Source organism: Symphalangus syndactylus, chromosome 10, assembly GCF_028878055.3.
Source record: "Symphalangus syndactylus isolate Jambi chromosome 10, NHGRI_mSymSyn1-v2.1_pri, whole genome shotgun sequence".
NCBI lineage: Eukaryota > Metazoa > Chordata > Mammalia > Primates > Hylobatidae > Symphalangus > Symphalangus syndactylus.
The window spans coordinates 8395408-8417571 of record NC_072432.2 but is presented as its reverse complement, the minus strand read 5'-3'; the positions used below and the strand labels follow the sequence as shown (position 1 = coordinate 8417571).

The 22164-nt window shown below is 52.2% G+C and overlaps 1 protein-coding gene and 3 long non-coding RNA genes across 9 annotated transcripts in view; 1 reads left to right on the top strand and 3 right to left on the bottom strand.

Moving 5' to 3' along the window:
• The window catches only part of PFKP (phosphofructokinase, platelet), a 71289-nt gene extending 61685 nt beyond the window's left edge, over positions 1–9604 (bottom strand). For 4 of the 5 annotated variants that reach the window (XM_055296370.2, XM_063611046.1, XM_055296372.2 and 1 more), the window contains exon 1: positions 9330–9557. In XM_055296370.2, coding sequence (XP_055152345.2) covers positions 9330–9441 — 112 coding nt within the window. In that variant the 5' untranslated portion in view covers positions 9442–9557. Of the gene's footprint in view, positions 1–9329 lie in introns of all 5 variants that reach the window. The other variant, XM_055296371.2, reaches the window with a different exon arrangement.
• A 432-nt stretch (positions 9605–10036) lies between these two features.
• LOC134731613 (uncharacterized) lies at positions 10037–11634 on the top strand. Its single transcript, XR_010114032.1, has 2 exons — positions 10037–10301; positions 10656–11634. It is a non-coding gene; the product is annotated as an uncharacterized lncRNA (long non-coding RNA).
• A 5468-nt stretch (positions 11635–17102) lies between these two features.
• LOC129491819 (uncharacterized) lies at positions 17103–19980 on the bottom strand. The gene is made up of 2 exons (XR_008660631.1): positions 19889–19980; positions 17103–17258 (listed from the first exon to the last, which is right to left on the bottom strand). It is a non-coding gene; the product is annotated as an uncharacterized lncRNA (long non-coding RNA).
• Positions 19981–19997: 17 nt separating this feature from the next.
• Positions 19998–21138, bottom strand: LOC134731574 (uncharacterized). 2 transcript variants are annotated; one of them, XR_010113977.1, is made up of 3 exons: positions 21087–21138; positions 20217–20376; positions 19998–20015 (listed from the first exon to the last, which is right to left on the bottom strand). It is a non-coding gene; the product is annotated as an uncharacterized lncRNA (long non-coding RNA). The 2 variants fall into 2 exon arrangements; XR_010113978.1 differs by lacking the exon at positions 21087–21138 and adding an exon at positions 20996–21080.
• Between the last annotated feature and the right edge of the window lie 1026 nt (positions 21139–22164).

The window sequence follows — 22164 nt, the reverse complement described above, 5'->3', positions numbered from 1 at the left end:
TTAGCCGGGCATGGTGGCATGCGCCTGTAGTCCCAGCTACTCGGGAGGCTGAGGCAGGAGTATTGCTTGAACCCGGGAGGCGGAGGTTGCAGTGAGCCGAGGTTGCGCCACTGTACTCCAGCCTGGTGACCGAGTGAGATTCCGTCTCAAAAAAAAAAAAAAAGAAAGAATAGATGAACTCTAATGAAATAATCTGGGTCTATCCTTTTACCTCCTCCGTTGTCTGGAGTAATAAAGCTCCCTGCCTCACCCTCTCTCACAGCACTGAATCACTTTTCCTGAATTTTCCCACACTCCTGATCACTCACTTGTTAATTTCAATGCATAAATTCTTTTTGAGAAATAAAGTCAGTTTGCCGACTCCTCCCGCTGGTTTGTTAGAAAATGAGCTTACACCGCTCTGATCTCACTCCTGCTGCCAAAGCTCCTTCTAGGGGTCTTTCCTTTGATAATGCAGGGATTATGTAGGCATGCGTAGGTGGGATGCCAAAGGGGGATTCTGTCAAGGTGCTGTTCCCTCCCCACCCCTGCCAGTTCAAAGTCATCGAGCCAGGGGGCCTCTCTGACCTCCTGGACTGTGCAGACCACCGTGTTTTCTAATAGGGTCAGGGGAGGGCTTGAGATAAATCTGTAGGGCTCTTCACTCAACCACCGGCCCACTGTCCAGCTGGGGTGCCCCAAGCGCCACCTCTGCCGGGCGCCGTGTGGATGCATCGGTGACAAGACGGGAAGCCTCTGGCCCTGGCGCAGCTTGTTCCAATCAGGAGAGACCCGAAAGCAAGAAATACGGTGAACAAATGCATGATGCCCATGGATGGATGGCCGTAAGTGCTAAGGAGAAAAATAACAAGCGGGTGGGGGGTGTTAAGGGTGTGGAGGACAGGGAGGGGCTGCCATTGACAATCGGAGAGCCTGCAGACCTGCCTGAGAGTGACGTTTGGAGAAGGAAGGAAAGGGAAGAAGGTGAGGGAGGTTAGCCAAATGGACATCTGGGAAAGAGCTCAGGCAGCAGAGGGGCTGGGGCGGGGGCGCGGTGGCAGCGTGCTGCATTCCAGGGTCCTCCGCATGCTGGGACAGTGTTGGCCCTCCCCTGCACATCCCTCAGAGCCTTCGCAGAAACACCCACATGGGGACCTTCTAAATACAGGCAGCACACGCCACTCATTGCCATGACCACACTGTCCCTCAGAGGAGCCGCTGGCCACGTGCGTCCCGTCCACATGGAGATGTGCTTTAAGCTTCTTTACACACTGGGTTTCAAAGACTTACTATGGAAAACGGTGTAAAATATTAATAATCTACAATAATTGATTGTTATCAAAATAGTGGGTTGAATATAAAATATAGTTTTTGCTCTTGCCAGTTTTTCACTTTTTTTTTTTTTTGAGATAGGGTCTCACTCTGTTGCCCAGGCTGGAGTGAACTGGTGCAGTCACAGCTCACTGCAGCCTCCAACTCCTGGGCTCAGGCAATCCTCCCACCTCAATCTTCCACGGGGCTGGAACTGTAGGTGTGCACTGCCACGCCCGACTAATTGTTTTGTATTTTTTTGTAGAGACTAGGTCTCGCCATATTGCCCAGGCTGGCCTCAAACCCCTGGGCTCAAGTGATCCACCTGCCTTGGGCTCCCGAAGTGCTGGGATTACAGATGTGAGTCATGGCACCCAGTGTCCCCCACTCCCGGCCCCCTGCCCTGCCTTTCTTTAATGTGGCAACTAGATCATTTAAAATTGCATAAGTAACACAGGCCAGCCACATGCAAGCCTCGCTCCTGGGAGATTCTCCCATTGGAGAAACCTCCAAGAAGCTGATCTGCCTCGATTTGCAAACTGTCCCACCGGCCCCAGGGGGAAAGCTGCTCTGAAATTGGCTCTTCAGTACTGCCCTTGAGTATACTGTGCACCTCTTGACTTTCAACCAGCACAAAGCTCCTTATTAAACGCTGACAAAAATTCCTTCCGTTCTGTTGGGAGCAGGCCCCCCAAAATCTGGCCACAAACTGGCCCCAAAACTGGCCATAAACAAAATGTCTGCAGCACTGTAACATGTTCATAATGGCCCTAACGCCCAAGCTGGAAGGTTGTGGGTTTACGGGAATGAGGGCAAGGAGCACCTGGCCCACCCAGGGTGGAAAACCGCTTAAAGGCATTCTTAAGCCACAAGCAATAGCATGAGAGATCTGTGCCTTAAGGACAAGCTTCTGCGGCAGTTACCTAGCCCAACCTATTCCTTTAATTGGGCCCATCCCTTCATTTCCCATAAGGGATACTTTTAGTTAATCTGATATCTATAGAAACAATGCTGATGACTGGCTTGCTGTTAATAAATATGTCGGTAAATCTCTGTTCTGGGCTCTCGGCTCTGAAGGCTGTGAGACCCCTGATTTCCCACTTCACACCTCTATATTTCTGTGTATGTGTCTTTAATTCCTCTAGCGCCACTGGGTTAGGGTCTCCCCGACCGAGCTTACCCCACTTACCCCACGCCCTGACACACTCACGTCTCTGGGTCCCCTCGGCGGGATGTGTCTGTGGGCACAGGGCTGCCCTGCCACGTGCCCCACCCCATAACCTTCCATCTGTGGCCTGCTCCTTGTGAGACCCTAAACTCATGGCCTCCCCTCCCCTCCTCTCCTCTCCACAAAGCCACCCTTATTGGAGACAGTCAGTCTGCTTCCCTCCATCTGCTTCCCAGTTCACCCAAGGCAAAGCCAAAGTCCTCCCCTGGGCCACTCTCCTCTACGGACTCCTCCCTCACTGTCAGGTCAGGTCAAAGGGCCCCAACCAGAGGTTCCCCTGGGCGCTTTCATAAGACAGGAGCTTTTCTTCTCAGGTCGGGCTACAGGCACATCGTACCCACGCCTCACCGCAGGAGTGAGAGCTCCAGGCGGAAAGGGCCTGGTTCTTTTGCCAAACTCCTGCCCTGACTCACCCAAGGCGGTCCGTTAACATGCACAGTGATTACAGAAACACAGAAATAAGGCTGGGTGCAGTGGCTCAAGCCTGTAATGCCAGCACTTTGGGAGGCCGAGGCAGATGGATCACTTGAGGTCAGGAGTTCGAGACCAGCCTGACCAACACAGTGAAACCCCGTCTCTACTAACGATACAAAAAAAAATCAGGTGGGCATGGTGGCGCATGCGTGTAATCCCAGCTACTTGGGAGGCTGGGACAGGAAAATCGTTTGAATCCGGGAGGCGGAGGTTGCAGTGAGCCCAGATCAAGCCACTGCACTCTAGGCTGGGCAACAGGGCGAGACCCCGTCTCAAAAACAAAAAACAAAAAACAAAAAAACACACACACACAGAACCAAAATCTTAATCGTAGTAAGACACAGCTGAAAAGATATGACGGACTGACTCCCCGAGGCTACTGCATGCCACCCTTTCAATCATTTTCCATTCAGAAAACTTCGGATCAGATCATTTACATATGTACGTTTAGACAAGGGGTCCTATATTAATGAATCTTCTCTGTCAAAATCCTGGTCAAAGTCAGAAAACAATCCCACGGGACTCCTGGGAGCATCTCACGTTGGGGAAACCTGGAGAAGTGGAGAAGCTGATCTGCCCGATTTGCAAACCGCCCCCACTGGCCCCAGGGGGACCAGCAGCACTGGTGCCCTCCCGTTGAGAGTCGGAGCCTCACTCGGACCCACACAGTCAGGATCTACACCTCCAGAGGCGTCTCTGGGCACACGGAGGCTGGGAAGATGGCACATGGGCCCTGGGGTTGGGGGTCCCAGCACAGTCCAGCCTTTTCTCTTTTGCCTCCTGAACACTTTCACTGTGGATGTGTGTTAGGGAAGAGGGGGGGGAAGACAGAGACGGAGAGAAAACAGAGACTGAGTGATGCCTCCATTCTGCAGAGGAAAACATCGAGACCCTATCTAGCACTCGAGACAGCAGGGCCAGGGCCAGGACCTATAAATAAGTCTCTGCCTCTCAGTGCTCTGGTCTGCCATGTGTCTGGCTGCCTCTTACATCCTGACAAGCACAGTGACTGTAATTCCAAACAAAGGACTGGGAGTTGGGGGTGAAGATGGAGAGAACCAAGGAGTGGAGAGGGAAACTGCAGCCTTTGGGCAGCTACTCTCTAATAAACAAAAACACAACACCAGAAAGGGTTTGTGGAAAAGAAACACAAAACGGAACCCAACTACTGACATACGGCCCTCTGTTCTATATTCACCCGCACGTTCTTAGCCGAAACGCCATTGTGAACGTGCAATCTGGTATCCTGATATTTGCCCTGACCATGTTACTGTATCTTCACCTTTCTAATTTTAATTGCTTCTGATGGCCCATCAGACTGGTAGAGCTTATTTAAAGAGCCCTAATTCTCCCCGATAACAGGTTGGAGTCCTGTATCAAAAGCTTTTAGCTTTCTGTAACCAAGGGGGAAAACATGCTTCTTTTGAAAGATGACAAAATGTCTAGCTTCAAAGGGTCATTTGAGTATGGCACACAAAGCAGTCTGCATTCCCAGAAAATGATGCCATTACACAAATCTTCCACTGTGCCAAGGGGTGACACCATCATTCCAACACACTGCCTCCCAGACCCAGTAATTTTTGCAAAATTAATTACTGCACTTTACACTGAAAAGATCCCATCCAAGAATGTGTGTGCACAGGAAGGTAAGGGGCCCAGAGCTGTGTGAGGCGAAATGGCACTGTTCTCAGTTTCCCCTTCCACCCTACTGGGCTCCGAAGCCAGCATTGCTTCAGACACCAAAGGTGCCCATGTGGGACTCAAGCCTAGTGTCCAATAAATATGTGTGTCATTGACCTCATGCATGTCCAGTCAATTGAAACCTCACACTTCTGACTTCGGTTTTAAGGTTCTAATCTTGAAGTCTTAACAGTTTACACATATTGACCTGAGGATATTGGATACTTTTAATTAGAGAGGGTTGAATTCCTCTAAAGGACTTCATGAACGAAGAAGACAGCTAGAACCCCGGGTTTCCTGCTCCTCAGTAGAGATGCCAGGCGGAGGCAGGCAGCAAACACTTGCGTTCCTGCCAAGTGCCAGGCATGGTGCTGGGCGCGGGAAAGACACCAGTGAAGACGCAGGTACACGCAGCCCCGAACATCCCTGCTGCAGCCACAGGGCCCGGCCCCACCATGGAGCTCTGTGAACTCAGGGAAGTCGGTGCACCTCAGGCGCCCCATGCTTATGTGTAAAGTGGGGATGAGTCATTGCCCAGGATCACTGAGGGCCTGCCACATAACAAAGAGTCATTAATGCTAGTTATTCTCACTAGGATTGGAAAGGTTTGTACTTACTCAATTTATGTGGACTTTCTATAAATACTGTATTGATGTTCACCTCACCACAGGCAAAAGGGACGCAGCTTTCACATCCAGCCTACCCTAAGGATGCACCTGGACTTCCCAGTACACTCAGCTCAGGCACCAGGCCCTGCAGAAGCCACAACCTGTGACTAAGACAGTGAGTCACTCTTGGTGTGTGGCACAGTGTTCTGTGGCGGTGGGGACTTAGTCATGGTAAGTCCGCCATTCAGGGCTATGGAGCTTATTTTAGGTTGAGTGAAAATCAGCTTAAGTTTCCAGACATGTCTTGGGACAACAGAAGATACACAAAGAGGCAGAAGAAAAAAAAAAAAAAAACAGCCTGAGACAGTAGATATCCAAAGAAGTAGAAAAAACAAACAAACAAAAGAAACAAAAAAAACAGCATGAGAAATACTTTCTTCATTCAAGGCCTGGGGAGTCAGGAATACAGAAAAGAGATTTTCAATTGTATCTTATAATTAAATAATATGAACTCTACTGAGGAAAGAAAAAGCAGCCCATCACATTGGTATTAAGCCTTAATATCATTTTTGCCACCTGGACTCCTATCACTATAAAAAGGCATTTTCCGTACCCCTAACAAAACCACCCAAAGAATATCTGTGTAATTTTGGGCAAGTCGGGTTTTGCTCACTTTTGAGCATTAACTAGATTAAGCAGCTTCACCAAGAAAGTCCCCTGAAAAACATGGTGGAGATGGTAGAGATGATGGCTCATGTCTGTAGCCCCAGCTCTTTGGGAGGCCAAGGCAGGAGGATCACTAGAGGAGGCCAGGAGTTCAAGGCCACTCTCAGCAGCATAGTGAGATCCTGTCTCTACGAAAATAATAATAATAAAAATAAAAATTAGCTGGTCATGATGGTGCATTCCTGTCTTCCCAGCTACTCAGAAGGCTGAGGCAGGAGGATCACTTGAGCCCAGGAGTTTGAGGCTGCAGTGAGCTATGATGGCACCACTGCACTCCAGTCTGGGTGACAGAGCCAGACATAAGTACTCTTCGTGGTCTACGGGAGAGTACAATATTTGGAATTAAGATCTGTTTTGCTCCTATCACAATCACATATGCACCTCACGCCCTTACCTAAGTTACTTTTGTTTGTGAGTCTTTCTCCCCACTTTGAAAATGAGGACCTCTTGGGAAAATGTGCCTCTCTTGGGATCATGTATTTAGGGTTGGAGATAAGAAGTGTAAAGCTCCTAGAATACAAAATGTTTTCAACAAATGGTAGCTATGGTTATCTTAATATATGGAATTTTACCATAATTTCACATCTGACAGAAAATTCTCCTGAAATTAATAAGTGAATGTGAATGTGTTCTCTCATCTCTAGCTACAGGCAATAGTCTTCTATGTCAGGGAAAATCAAGTACTAATAGAAGCAGAATAAAATGGTAAAAGAATGGGGGCACACAGATAAATTCTCAAGGGATAACCTCCTTACTGTAAGGGTTTGTAAATCTGTGGCAGCTAAGACCAGGCCCTCTGAGCACACCTGGAGGGGAACTTCCTTAAAAGAGATGCGTCCCAATGCTCTAGCAGGTTCAAGATCCTATCACCGAAGGCTCTTTACAGAGTCTACAAAAAAACTGTGACTTCAGCTCTGCCAGGGAAAGAATGCCCAGGCGACCCGCCATGGCGGGCTTCCCCAGGGACAGCCCAGGTGTGACCGATGTGGGCTCGAGGCCACCATATTTGATGCCACCTGCAGAGCTGAGGGCAACTGTCTCCTATTAACCCGAGGCTGCACCAACCAAGCCGCGTTCCCACATAGTATTGGTTTCCAAAGTACCTTTTTCCCCAGAAGAGAAGATGCATGGACTTACTAACCTTCAATATGTCTAACTCCTCCCAGGTGGCAAAACCAGGGTAACAGAGAACATCGCGATTCTGCCAATGTATCCTGATCTCACATGCCTGTACACGAACTCCCACGCATTTTAGCAAGCTTTTGGACATGGAGCTCAAAAGAATGACCCATAAATATTTTCCGCATACAGCATCTTAATTTTTTTTCTTTCTTTTTTATTTTTTTTGTAGACACAGAGTCTCACTATGTTGCCCAGGCAGCTCTGGAACTCCTCGGCTCAAGCGATCCTCCTGCCTCGGCCTCCCAAAGCACTGGGATGACAAGCATGAGCCACCGTGCGGGGCCCACAGCACCTAAATTCCAAAATAACCTTGAAACCCTGACTTTCCACCCACCCTGGTGGCTTCCAGAGATCAGTTCCTCTTCCCGTGCCAAAGGTTTCTTGTCTTTCGCGGCCCAGGTAAGGTCACTCAAGGTGCTCCCTCTGCTTCTGAAGGCCTTTGACCAAGAAGCCACTCTGGGTCCTACCCCGACCCCAAGGCGGCTCCATTAGTACCCGCACATCTCAGGGCCGGTTTAAGTCACGCGGGCCAGACTATTTCCACTTCACTCTCCTATTTCTCCAATCCCAGCCTCTGCTGCATCACGTTTTCTTTCTCTGAGAACCCAACCCTGCCGGAGGAACGCTGATGCTGGGGTCCTTTTACTGGAATGCTAACGCCAGAGCACTTCCCAGGGGCGCTGGGGGGCGGGCTGCGGGGCAGGGCCTGGCGCTGCCACCCGGGTCTCCCGCGGGGGGCGCTGGGCCTGGGGAGGCTGCGCCGTGGTCCCGGGGAGCGCGCGGCGCACGGGTGTCGGGGCCGGGGCACGTGGAGACGACGGGCCGGGCATCACGTAGGCGCTCGCGGCGGGCGGGGCGGCGCCCACAGCGCCTCAACCTGCGGCACCCGTGCCCGCCCCGCGCGCTCAAGGGCAAAGGGAAGGTCACCGGCGCCGTGGGCGGGGGGCGCCTCCCCGCTTCATCTCTGTGCAGTGCGCGGTCCCGAAACGGGAGGAAATCCGCCATCCGGGCCTTTCCACGCATCTGCGGCAGGAGGAACCGGGAAAATAAAAATCAAAACCCAGCTCTGGGCGCGTCGCATCTCCAGCCTGCGCGATCGCTAAGGCTCCCAGGTTGCGTTCGCCTGAGAAGCGCCGATCTACCCGCCAGGGATTGCGCGAATCCGGACGCTCCACCGTCCGGGCACCGGCGCCCCCACGTGCACCCGGGGCCTGGGGCGCGCCGACTCTCCGCCACTTTCCGCTCTTCAATGTTAAATATCCTCCCGGCGCGCCCGCGTCCGTGGGCCCAGGCTCTGGCCCCTCCTAGAGAGCAGCTTCCACATTGCAGGGCAGGGAAGCCCGGAGCCCGCGCCGCGGCGCCGCTGACATCCCGGAGTCCCCGCTTCCTGATCCTTCCCGTCTGCGGCGGCTAGCGGGGAGGGCCTGGGACCCATTTTGGTTTTCGGTTTTGTCACGAGCCGGAAGGCGACAGCACATGCAAGCGCAGGAAACCCTTTTTTAAAATCTCCCAGCGGAAACGCGAGGGGCTGCCGGACCGCCCCGGAGACGCCAGGCGGGAACCCCGCGCACCCCCGCCGCGTCCCGCATTGCAGCAGCCGGGACCCCGCCCACGCCGCGCGGGGCACGAGGCGACAGGAGGCGCGCGGGGACCCAGCCGTTTCTTCTTCGACACTCCAGGGGATGGCGTGGGGTGGAGTTGGGGGGCGGGGGGGCACATAGGAAGTGATCGCGCTGTACCCACGCTTCGGAGGGGACGCCCGGCCCCGTCCTACAGCTCAGAGGCAGAGCGACCCCCGAGGGCGCTCCGGGCGACTCCCTCTGCCAGGTTCAATTTAAAACATAAACCCGAGGTGGAAAGCTCACTGATCTTCCGGATGGAGGTTCCTACCGCCATGTCCCTTCCTCCCCCACCCCACCAGGCAAGGACCCCGGGGCTGCCTCGCCGGCTCATGCCGCCCCGCAGGTACCCCTGCCGCTTCCGGGCGCGGGCTTCTTCCTGGTTCTCCCCATCGCTTCCCCACCTTTCCCCGGGTCCCCCCCATCGCTTCCCCCCTCTTCTCTCCAGTCCCCCCATCGCCTTCGCCCGGTTCTCCCCAGCTCCGTCCGTCCCTCCCTCGCCGCTGGGAGGGGGGCGCGCACCTTGAGCATCCCCGCCGCTGGTCAGCACGCCGATGGCCTTGCCGGCCCCGGAGAGGTGTTCCAGGAACTTCCGCAAGGAGCCCTTGGGGGCCCGGGAGTCGTCCGCGTCCATGGCTAGGAGGCCGAGGGGAGCCACCCGTCCGGGTGCGCAGCAGGCAATGGGGACCCTGCCCGCGCGCACCCGACTCAGAACCGCCGCCCAGCCCGCGGCCCCGCCCGGCCCCAGAGCCAATGGGCGGTGACGGGCGGGGCCCGAGCGTACGGGAGGGGCTGCGGGGGTGGTGGCGCGGGCGCGGGTAGGGGCGGGGGCCGGGGCCGGGGCCGGGGCCAGGGCCGGGCGGGTGTGGGCAGGAGCACCTATGCGGGGGTCGTCGTAGGTGGGGGCCGCGCTAGCGGTGGGGGAGGTGGCAGAGGCGGGGATAGCGCCACAGGTGGGCGGGGTCCCTGCTGGTGGGGCCGCGTCGCAGGTGCGCGAGCCTCGCAGGTGGGCTGGAGGACTCTGGTTGGGGGCTCCAGAGATGACGGGAGCGCCACAGGTGGGGCAGGGGCAGCGTCCGGAGGAGGGAGACCGCAGGGGAGCGGGGTCACATCGCTTGCGGGGCTCGCCAGGGCGGGGCGGGATAGAACGCGGGGAGCATCTCCTTGGGGGGCGAGGGAGACCGTGAGTGGGCGCGAGCCCCGGAGCGGGTGGAAACCCCGCAGTTGCGGGGAGCGCCGATGGAGGGGAGGGGTGGAATGGGGGCGCGGAGACCCCACCTGGACGCAGAGGCTCGCGGCAGGCCCGGCCGCTCGGGCCGTTGTGGGGGCCGAGCCCGACCGCGCGCACAGCTTCTAGTGGCCCGCAGGATTCCTCCTGGGGCGGCGCTGGGAGCCTCGGGGCTCGGCTTCCTCGATCCCCGCCCCCAGATTTCCTCTGCAGGCTGAGGTCGGGAAGGACGGAAGGAGAGTGGATCCTGCAGGTGGTGGGAAAAGGTGAGCGCGGCGGGCTGGGCCATGACGAAGCTGCCATTTCCTGGGCCTATGGGGGCTGTGGCGCTCCTGGGCCCCCAGCCCCGCCCTTGAGGAGAAGAAGCCGTGGGGTGGAGGAGGGTATCGGCGCGCGACCCTTAGAGACGCCCTGGCGGCGCCTGGGCCTGGGCGCGCGAAAGTCAGAGTGGGGCAGGAGGAGGCGCAACAGGACTGGCCTGGCGGGGAGGCGGGAGGACCCTCCCTCCCCACGGACACTCGCGCTGCTGTACTCTCGGCCCGACCTCGGCCGACTCCACTGGCCAACTCCACGTACTGAAATACGCACATTCAATGCGCTGTGCGGTTGCCCATCCACAGCTTAACAGCCTGGTGCCAGTTACCCTGCGATGGGAGAGGGGGCAGCCCCCACAGAAGCACGGGCTTATGGGGCCCCAGTTCCTTCAGTGCTCACCCCACGAAGAAGGGCTCTCAAACGGCCCCACTGGACGGCTCACCGGAGGATGGTCCTGCGCAGTGGGTGTTTGTTGAACAGATAAGAAAAGAGACTAAGAAGAGGCCTGCTCTATGAACCGGGGAAAGTGAAGGAGTCACAGAGGAGCGGCTCGCCTTAGGGCAATCCTGGGGAAAAGATGGAGAGGCATGGATTCTTCATGGATGTGTGCCTCATCCTGGGGCTCATCCCTCTGAGCATCAAATATTCATTGCAAAAGAGGAGAAAAAAAATCTGCTGCGGACAGTGCTGGCTGGTCTGATCTCTCCCTTGGCCAGAATTAACGGGGCAATTCCTAATCCCTCTTGGTCTTCAGAATCACCTGGCCTATGCACACTCCCTCTAAATCACTGAAGTCCAATTTCTGGGAGCGCAGCCAGGGAATGTATATTTTTAAACAAGCCCCCCAGGTTACTCTGATAAGTGCAAAGTCAGAGAGCGCTGCTGTCATGCACTGAGCCTGAGCACTATTCTATTAATAAAAAAGGAGAGGAGAATCCTGGGTGTCTTAAGGTGGCAGTTGGGCGGCCTTCGCCTTCTGGCGGCAGAAGAGCAGAGCCAGGCTCTAAGCACCTGCACCCACCGCTGGGCTCAGGATCTGTGCTGGAGAATAGAAGGGCTAATTTAATTATTCATGCCTTTTTAGAGCAAATTACATGTGGAGAAGGTGGGACACACTGAATTTTATTTTAGCCAAATGCCCCTTATCTCCTTATACAATTGATATTTTTATATTGAACATTAGAGGATTGGTCATTTGTCATCAAATCGTCTGTAATACAGAAAACGATAGATACAGCCTAGCAGTTCAAACATGACGAGTTAAATAAATGATGGTTAAAAATATATGCTGCAATAATATTTAATTGCTGTTACCGCTACGAAGATAAGTGTCGACTGACATGGAAATATGTTCAGGTCATACAAATAAGTGAAGAGGCAGGCCTGGACGCAGTGTGAGCCTGTGCGCGCGTGTTCGTGTGTGTGTGTGTGAGTGTGCATACATATGTAAATGTTTCTGAGCATTTTATTTCCTTTCTTTTGCTTAGTATAGGTAATGCCATTTTTCTCTCCAATGAACAGATATTGTTTGGGGAATAGAAATAGTTAATTAAAAACAATAGAATTTAGAGTGTGCAGACCCCCAGGGTTATAAATTATATTCAAAACTTTGTCTGTATATAAGGGCTGGAGTCAGGGTGGTCACTGACCATCCTCACACATCTATTCTCATGAGTTTGGCCCATTGCTCAGTCAGTCAAGGAATTAACATATATTTATATATACCTGTAGCTAAGATGGAAAAGCATAGCTACTTCTCTTTTTTTTTTTTTTTTTGCAAGTCATGTATTTTAATGGTGCTACAACTAGAGACTTTTTTTTTTAATCTTTGGCCTTAGCAATGAATCTTCTAATTCAAGAGGAAGATACTGCATGCCGTGCTGACTGTACAGCTTCCACCCAGTGGGACCTGACGTGTGTGTGTTCTTTATTGTCCCTTGACAGAATACAGCAAACTGTGGCCCACACCAGCACACAGTTATACCACAGGAATGATTACTCCTTGGGCCAGGAGTTCAGGCAGGCTTCACTGGGCCCTCTGCCCCCGGGGCTCTCCGTGGCTTCAACAGGTGTCTGCCCAGGGCTGCAGTGTCTTCTGAAAGCTCAGGCTCATCAGGAGAGGAGCTGCTTCCGCGCTCATTCCTGTGTTGCTGGCAGGATTCTGTTGCTTGCAGGCTGTTGGACTGAAGGCCCCAGTCTCTCCCTGGCATCAGCTTCAGGCTGCCCTCTGCCCTGGGCAGGTGACTGGCTTTGCCAGAACAAACACGTGTCTAGAGCCAGGGGGAGAATTCCAGTGGATGGAACCTGCAGCCCTTCCCAATCCAATCTCAGGAAAGACCGCCGTCTCTTTTGCCTGATACTATTCATCGAAAGTGAGCAGCTGAGTCCAGCCCTCTTCGAGGGTCTGGCTGTGAACCCTAGGGGCAGGGGCCACGGGGAGCCACTTGGGAGGGGATGTGCAGCCTGGGACCTGCCTAGGACAAGGTGAAGGAGAACATGCATAGGGACAGATGCCCTTCCCACTTCCCCTCTGCAGTGAGCGCAGGAGCTGCCGATGTGCCCTAAAGGAGTTCTGGCATCCCAGGAGGGAAGCAGCTCCTAGCCACGAGGGCACCATAACCCAGTGCTCCGGCATGTGGGCTGCACATTCCACCACCAGGGCTACCTGAGCTGCAGCCTCTTCCCTTCCCCTGCTGTTTCTGCCTGTGCATGGAGTGGGCATCTCAAATCTGCAGGGGCCAAACTGAGCTCAGGCCTCTGCACCCCCACACAACCCCCCACCCCTCAGCCTTCCTCACCTCAGCTCCTGGTGCTCCATCCTCCCAGGCGCTCAGGCTGAAGCCTTGCCGTGCTGCTCTACCCTGGCATCCAAGTCTCTCAGGAAAGTCCCTCCTGGCTCTTCACTGCATCCGGAGCCACTGGGGCCAAGCTACCACCTGTGACCTGGACCGACACAGGCTCCCTCCCCATCCCCTGCTCTGCCCCCACCTCCTCCCCACCTCCATGCCTCGGGTGTCCTCAGCTTCAAAGTCAGGATGCACCTATCGGGATGTAATTCAGGCATCTCTCTGCTGACTTGGAGTCACAGGCCCCACACATGGCCCACTGGCCTGTCCACTGGTCCATCAGATCCTAGTGCTGCCCAGAGGCCCATGCGGGCACCCGACAACCTCAGGCCCAGCCTGCTCTTTCCTCAGCCATGGCCCTCCTCTCCCTACCCACTCTGCCCACCTTCCTCAGGTCTGTCCTGCAAGGTCTCTTGCCTGGTGAGGCCTCCCCAGATCACCCTCTTAGAAATTTCAGGCTCCATGCACACTCCTGTTCCCTCCCCGCTTCTCTCAAAACAGCCTCATGCGTGTCACATATGGGGCATTTCATGTATCTGCTGGGCTTCTCGACAGGCCCCCCTGCTGAACTCCAAATGCTGTGGATTCAGAGATCTTTGACTATTCCCTGTTGAAGGCTCAGGGCAACAGCACAGCCCAGGACAGAGTGAACCTGTCATGGGTGCTGCTGAATGAATGGAGTGAGTGAGTGAAGGAGTAAATGAGTGAGTAAATGAGTGAGTGAAATGAGTGGGTGAATGAGTCAACGTGAGTAAGTGAATGTGTGAGTGAGCGAATGAGTGAGTGAATGAGTGAATGAATGAGTGAATGGGTGAGTGAATAAGTGAATGAACGAGTGACTTAGTGAATGAGTGAGTGAATAAGTGAATGAATCAATGACTTAGTGAATGGGTGAGTAAATAAGTGAGGGAGTGACTGAGGGAATGAATGAGTGATGAGTGAATGAGTGAGTGAATGAATGACTCAGTGAATGGGTGAGTGGGTGAATGAGTGAGTGAGCAAATGAGTGGGTGAGTGAATGGGTGAGTGAAAGAGTGAGTGAGTGAATGAGTGAGTGAACAAGTGAGTGAAGAAGTGAATGAGTGAGTGAATGAATGAATGAGTGAACGAGTCAATAAATAAGTGTATGAGTAAAGCGTAAGTGAATCAGTGAGTGAGAGAGTGAATGAGTGAAGAGGTGAATGAGTGAGTGAATGACTGAATGAGGGAATGAGTGAATGAGTGAATGGGTGAGTGAATGAAAGGGTGAGTCAGTGAATGGCTGAGTGTGTGAATGAGGGAGTGAGAGAATGAGGGAGTGAATTGAAGGGGTGGGTTGCCCCTCCACACCTGTGGGTGTTTCTCATTAGGTGGAATGAGAGACTTAGAAAAGAAAGAGACACAAAGTATAGAGAAAGAAAAAGGGGCCCAGGGGACCGGTGTTCAGCATACGGAGAATCCACGCCGCAAGGGCCTCTGAGTTCCCTTAGTATTTATTGATCATTATCGGGCATTTCCCTGAGAGGGGGATGTGGCAGGACAATAGGGTAATAGTGGAGAGAAGGTCAGCAGAAAAACATGTGAAAAATGTCTCTGCATCATAAACAAGGTAAAGAAAAAAGTGCTGTGCTTTTGATGTGCATATACATAAACATCTCAATGCCTTAAGGAGCAGTATTGCTGTCAGCATGTCCCACCTCCAGCCTTAAGGTAGTTTTCCGCTATCTCAGTAGATGGAACATACAATCAGCTTTACACCGAGGCATTCCATTGCCCAGGGACGAGCAGGAGACAGAAGCCATCTTCTTATCTCAACTGCAAAGAGGCGTTCCTTCCTCTTTTACTAATCCTCCTCAGCACAGACCCTTTACGGGTGTCGGGCTAGGGGATGGTCAGGTCCTGCTCTTCCCACGAGGCCATATTTCAGACTATAACATGGGGAGAAACCTTGGACAGTGCCTGGCTTTCCTAGGCAGAGGTCCCTGCGGCCTTCCGCGGTGTTTTGTGTCTCTGGCTACTTGAGATTAGGGAGTGGTTTGAGGTTAGGGAGTGGTGATGACTCTTAACAAGCATGCTGCCTTCAAGCAGGTGTTTTAACAAAGCACACCCGGCACAGCCCTTAATCCATTTAACCCTGAGTTGACACAGCACGTGTTTCAGGGAGCACAGGGTTGGGGGTAGGGTTACAGATTAACAGCCACAGACACAGTAACAATCTGATCTCTTTCTTTTCCCCACAGTGAATGAGTGAACAGGTGAGTGAATGAGTGATTGAGTGAGTGAATGGGTTAGTGAATGAGTGAATGATTGAGTAAATTGGTTAATGAGTGAATGACTGAATGAATGAGTGATTGAGTAAAAGGGTGAGTGAATGAGTAAATGAGTAATGAGTGAGTGAATGAGTGAGTGAGCGAGTGACGGAGTGAATGAATGAGTGAATAAGTGAGTGAATGAGTGAGTGACTGAATGAGTGAGTGAATGAGTGAGTGCCTGAATGAGTGAGTGAATGAATGAGTGGGTGACTGAGTGAATGAATGAGTGCCTGAATGAGTGAATGAATGAGTGCCTGAATGAGTGAGTGACTGAATGAGTGAGTGCCTGAATGAGTGCGTGAATGAATGAGTGCGTGAATGAATGAGTGCCTGAATGAGTGAGTGCCTGAATGAGTGAGTGACCGAATGAGCGAGTGAATGAATGAGCGAGTGAATGAATGAGTGAGTGAATGAATGAGTGAGTGAGTGAATGAGTGAGTGGGTCGCTCGGAGGAGGTGAGGACCGCAGCTGCCCTCTGACTGCTTCAGGAGACAGGAGCTGAGGGAGGAGCCTGAAGGGTGGGTGGGATGTGCCCACTCAGTACGTACACCCTGTTCGACACATCCCCAAAGAAACCCAATCTCACCAGAGTGGTCTCTTGAGAATTATTAGTAACAACTTTTTTTCCCAATATTTCATATATTCAGGGTGATTTCTTACTTTCCTTTAAAATGCCAATTGTTTTTCGGACTTGGAATTCTCCACTGCTGCTCCACGCCACTGTATTCTCCCATAGGGGCATCCCCTGTCATTCCTAGGAATGGATAAAAGCCAGAAGGGCAGCATCAGGTGGGGCCCCTTCTCCTATCATCCTCCCCTTCCTGCTTGGGTTACCCTGAGTGACTTGGTTTGGAGGTCGACAAAACGCGGACACATCAAATTTGGATAAAAGCCTAAGCAATTTAAGAGGCTGCAGTGCTAGCAGGAAGGTCTTTGGCTCCCTGCACCCTCCTCCCCTCCAGACCCTGTTGGACCCAGGACTCTGACTCCGCCTTCCGCCTTGGGGGTTTCATTCCTTCCTTCCTTCCCAGCTACTGAGCTGCCTTGGGCTAATCTGCAACCGCAGAGGGGCAACTTTCCTCCTTTCCTCTTACCTCTTCCTCCCTTCTCACTTTCCTTCCGCTTCTTTTGGGACTTTGGAAAGTCCAAGAATAAGCAAAACTGTAGACCAGAAAACGCTGCCTTCTGCCTATTCCCCTCCCACCAGCTTCCCTGCGGATTCTTTGATCTTCAAAAATTATTTTGCTTTGTATCTAGATGCTCGACTTTATACAGAAAACAGGTGGGGTTGGTTTCTTGGCTGGGTACAGTGGCTCACATCTATAATCCCAGCTCTTTGGAGGCCAAGGAGGGAGGATTGCTTGAGGTCAGATGTTTGAGACTAGCCTGGGCAACATAGGGAGACCTCGTCTCTACAAAATCCAAAAAAAATTAGCCTGGAGCGATGGCACACCTGTAGTCCCAGCTACTTGGGAGGCTGAGGCAGGAGGATCACTTGAACTCAGAAGTTTGAGATTACAGTGAGCTATGATTATATCACTGCACTCCAGCTTGAGCAACAGAGTGAGACACTATCTCCTAAAAAAGTAAAAATAAAAAGTACTGGAGTCCATATACAAGCCCACAGCCAATTGCGACATGTGGATCTTTTATTTTTAAAATCCGCCTCTCTTGTCTAAGTGCCAAATGATGCTCACATTGTGTGTAACTGCTTCCACCTTTGTCTGGCTTCTCTTTCCTTAAGTATGCAGAATCAGGTTGCATAGAGTTCTGAGAAAATAAAATAATAAATCAGCTGTGTGCTGTGGCTCATGTCTATAATCTCAGCATTTTAGGAGGCTGACACAAGGATTGCTTGAGACCAGGAGTTTGAGGCCAGCCTCAGCCACATAACGAGATCCTGTCTCTACAAAAAATAAATAAGTATAAATAAATAAATTAATTAAACATTAGCAGAACATGGTGGCACAGCTGTAGTCCCAGCTATTCAGGTAGTGGAGGCCTGAGGATTGCTTGAGACTGGGAGGTTGAGACTGTAGTGAGCCATGACCATACTACTATACTTTGGCCTGGGTGACACAGTGAGACTCTATTTCTAAAAAAAAAAAAAAAACAAATAAAAACAGTTGGAAGCTTCCCAAGACTTTGATGCAGAAACAGGTTGCCCTGAACCAATTAAAATTAACATCTAAAAACTGGAAAGAGGCCGGGTGCGGTGGCTCAAGCCTGTAATTCCAGCACTTCAGGAGGCCGAGGCGGGCGGATCACGAGGTCAGGAGATCGAGACCATCCTGGCTAACACGGTGAAACCTCGTTTCTACTAAAAATACAAAAAATTAGCCGGGCGTGTTGGCGGGCCCCTGTAGTCCCAGCTACTCGGGAGGCTGAGGCAGGAGAATGGCGTGAACCCAGGAGCCGGAGCTTGCAGTGAGCCAAGATCGTGCCACTGCACTCCAGCCTGGGGGACAGAGAAAGGCTCCGTCTCAAAAAAAAAAAAAAATAATAATAAATACATATATTTTTTTAAATTTTTTTTGCACACAAAACAATAAACATTTTCTAAAAGTACATACAAACAAAAAGATGCATATCAAACATATTAGGAAGGTTGCCCATGGGAAGACGGGGAATAGAAATGGGGGGTGGGAATTAAAGAAAATAAATGAGAGAGGGACTTTGTATGGATCAATGATAATAACTCAATCCTCTATTTGACAAAGAAGAAGGAGAAGGAAGAGGAAGAAAAAGAAAGTGGGATAAAGGATCAGAAAGGGAGGAAAATAGAAAAAATTAGAGTATGACTCCAGGGTAGACCTGTTTTGTTGTCGCTGGATTGGTTGGTTGGTTTGTCAGTTGTATTTTTCATATGTTTCGCCATGTTGGCCAGACTGGTCTCGAACTCCTAGCCTGAAGTGATCAACCCGCCTCGGCCTCCCAGAGTACTGGGACTACAGGCGTGAGCCACCACGTCCAGCCCCCACATTGCTTCTGGCCTCTGTGGTAGACCTCCCAGACGAGGCGGCCGGGCAGAGGCGCTCCCCACATCCCAGACGGGGTGGCCAGGCAGAGGTGCTCCTCACTTCCCAGATGGGGCGGCCGGGCAGAGGCGCTCCTCACTTCCCAGAAGGGGCGGCCGCGCAGAGGCGCTCCTCACTTCCCAGACGATGGGTAGCCGGGCAGAGACGCTCCCCACCTCCCAGACGGGGCGGCGGCCGGGCAGAGGCTGCAATCCCAGCACCCTGGGAGGCCAAGGCAGGCGGCTGGGAGGCGGAGGCTGCAGCGAGCCAAGACCACGCCACCGCACTCCAGCCCGGGCAACACGGAGCAGCGAGTGAGCGAGCCTCCGTCTGCAGTCCCAGCACCTCGGGAGGCCGAGGCGGGCAGACCATTTGAGGTCAGGAGCTGGAGACCAGCCTGGCCCACATGGCGAAACCGCGCCTCCAGCCAAAGGAGAAAAACCAGGGAGGGGTGGTGGCGCGCGCCTGCAATCGCAGGCAGCCCGCAGGCCAGGGCAGGAGAATCACGGGAGCCTGCAGCGCGCCGAGTGTACTCCAGCCTGGGCCACAGAGGGAAGAAAAGAAAGAAGAAAAGAAGAAAGCAAGGAGGAAGGAAGGAAGGAAGGAAGGAAGGAAGGAAGGAAGGAAGGAAGGCAGGAAGGCAGGCAGGCAGGCAGAAATAAATAAATAAATAAATAACTGGAAAGAAGTTGCATTATTTCTGTAAAGCTTTACTTTTTATTACAAGCGTATTATTACAAGTTCTACTTTCTCTAGGACATTTTCTCAGTGATGTCAACCGAAGTCCACTTCACAGAATGACTTCATCTCCTGAGCACGTTGGAGAACGATTAAAGAGACTTCCTGGCACTCTCGATATTTTAGTGTCATATGGAAGCAGCAAGAGTCATGTGTGTCAAGTAGGTGGTATTAAGGCACAAGACATTGGTTTGTTCTTTCGTGAACATCATTGGAACATTTCCCTAATTACTAGTGTTATGTCAGAAAATGGGGAGAGAGAGATGGTTCTTTATTGTCAAATAAGTTACATAAATTTCCCAGTTAGAAAAACAATCATGATTTTAGCCATGTCAGATGAGGTCAGATATGCCCTATGCCTCAGTTATGGAATGCTACATCTGAATATTGATTGACAGCTATCTTCCACACACCTGTGACCTGTTTTCTGTGTACAAGCTTGAATGCATAACTACGAGTCCTTGAAGCTCCCTTGCTGCCCGCGCTGAACTGAAGTGGCTCCCGGCTGAGGCATTGAAGGGAAAACTCACTGAAATATTTGAAACCACCACCATGAACAAGAATGCTCTTCCAGTGTGCCAGGACGTACACCCAGAGCATTATCCTGGTTAGTTGTATATGCCAGCATCTGGCAGGAGCTTTTACCTTTTTTGGGTGTCAACTTTGAGATTCTGATGTAAGCCGGAGACCTCTTCCTCTGCCTGCAAGCACATCCACCCACAACCACGTGTTGCCTGGTTTAGAGAACTCCGGAGCCTGTGGCTGGGTCCACCTGCAGGAGGAGGAGTGACTGGTGTAATGAAGCCCAGACCAGGGACAGGGTCAGAGCTGCGGTCACACGTCCAGGGGCGGACACCTCTGCATTCTTGGGAGGGCCCAGGTACCCTCTTCTCTTGGAAGGCCAAGCCCAGAGCCTAGGTGGTCTTTGAACCCAAATAGACTTCGTGGTCCTGGAAATGAGAGCCTCACTCACCAGGGGAAGAAATTGGGGATCTTGGTCTCGAGTTTATGGGGCAGACTTTGCCATTTTCCTCCCCCTTTCCCTGCCATGCCCTATTTGAAAAGAGGTCACTTCCATTTCAGTGAGCCAAGATCGAGCCACTGCACTCCAGCCTGGGCAGCAGAGTGAGACTCTGTCTCAAGAAAAAAAGAAAAGAAAAGAAAAGAAAAGAAAAGAAAAGAAAAGAGGTCACTTCAAAACTTCCCTGTTCAAACAGTTGACTCTTGAACAACAGGTTTAAACCACATGGGTCACTTACTTACACATGGATTTTCTTTCACTTCTGCCAACCCTTAGACAGCAAGACCAACCCCTTCCCTTCTCCTTCCACCTCCTCCTCCTCAGCCTACTCAATGCAAAGATGCGGAGAAGAACCTCTATGATGAGGCACTTAATGAATAGTAAACACATTTTCCCTAGGATTGCTTTTTTCCTCTAGCTTACTTTACTCTAAGAATACACTATACAATACATATAACATAAAAAATGTGTATTAACCGACTATCTGCATGATCACTGAGGCTTCTACCCAAGAATAGGCTATTAGTAAATCCGTTTTGGGGTAGTCAAAAGTTATTGGCCGAATTTCGACTGTGTGGCGGGTTGGTGCCCCTAATCTCTGCATTGTTTGTGGGTCAATTGTATTGCTTAAGAGGTGGTCATTGGAACACTCCTTAGGGGCTGTCTATTTTTTTGTTTAAAAAAGTTTTTGCCACAGTGGGCCACTCGTTTAAGGCCCTAGGATTCCTCACTTCTCAGCTCCTGCTGCCGTAGACCAAGTGCTGATCGTTTTTTTTGCTTAACATACTTGTCCCTTCCGCCCGCCCCGGGACCCAGTCTCACCTTCCAGGAACTGCCCCTTCCACTTCCGTCCGCCGCAGGACCCACTCTCACCTTCCAGGAACTGCCCCTTCCACTTCCGTCCGCCCCAGGACCCACTCTCACCTTCCAGGAACTGCCCCTTCCACTTCCGTCCGCCCCAGGACCCACTCTCACCTTCCAGGAACTGCCCCTTCCACTTCCGTCCACCCCAGGACCCACTCTCACCTTCCAGGAACTGCCCCTTCCACTTCCGTCCGCCCCAGGACCCACTCTCACCTTCCAGGAACTGCCCCTTCCACTTCCGTCCGCCGCAGGACCCACTCTCACCTGCCAGGAACTGCCCCTTCCACTTCCGTCCGCCCCAGGACCCACTCTCACCTGCCAGGAACTGCCCCTTCCACTTCCGTCCGCCCCAGGACCCACTCTCACCTTCCAGGAACTGCTCCTTCTACTTCCGTCCGCCCCAGGACCCACTCTCACCTTCCAGGAACTGCTCCTTCCACTGCCTGTGGTCCTGAGGGTCAGCACGTCCAGCCAGGCCAAGTAGGGAGATCAGTCCTCTCCTCTGCCCCAGTTCATGGATGGGCACAGGATGCGGGTGGTGGGGGCGATCCACCGGGTTCCTGCTAATCCCACTGGATCATCAGGTGGGAAGAGTCAGCTTGCATAGTGAACCAGAGAGCTGCGAGATGGAGAGTGAGAGTGAGAAACCAACAGAGTGAGACACACACAAACACACACAGAGAGAGAGAGAGAGAAAGAGAAAGAGGGAGAATGAGAGAGACAGAGAGACAGAGAGAGAGTCAGAGAAGCAGAGACACAGAGAGACATAGAAAGATGGAGAAAGAGATGAGGGGAAGAGAGAAACAGAGACACACACAGAGTCTTAAAAAGAGACAGAGAGAGACAGAGCAACCAGGAGAGAGACACAGAGAGGGAGAAACAGAGACAGACACAGTGAGAGGCAGAGAGAGATGGAAAGAGAGATGGGGAGAAAGACAGAGAGAAGCAAAAGCACAACATTCCTTGAATTGCTTCTCCCTGAAGTCACCATTCTATTTCTGCACTTCCAATCACCACCAGGAATCATTCTAAGTCA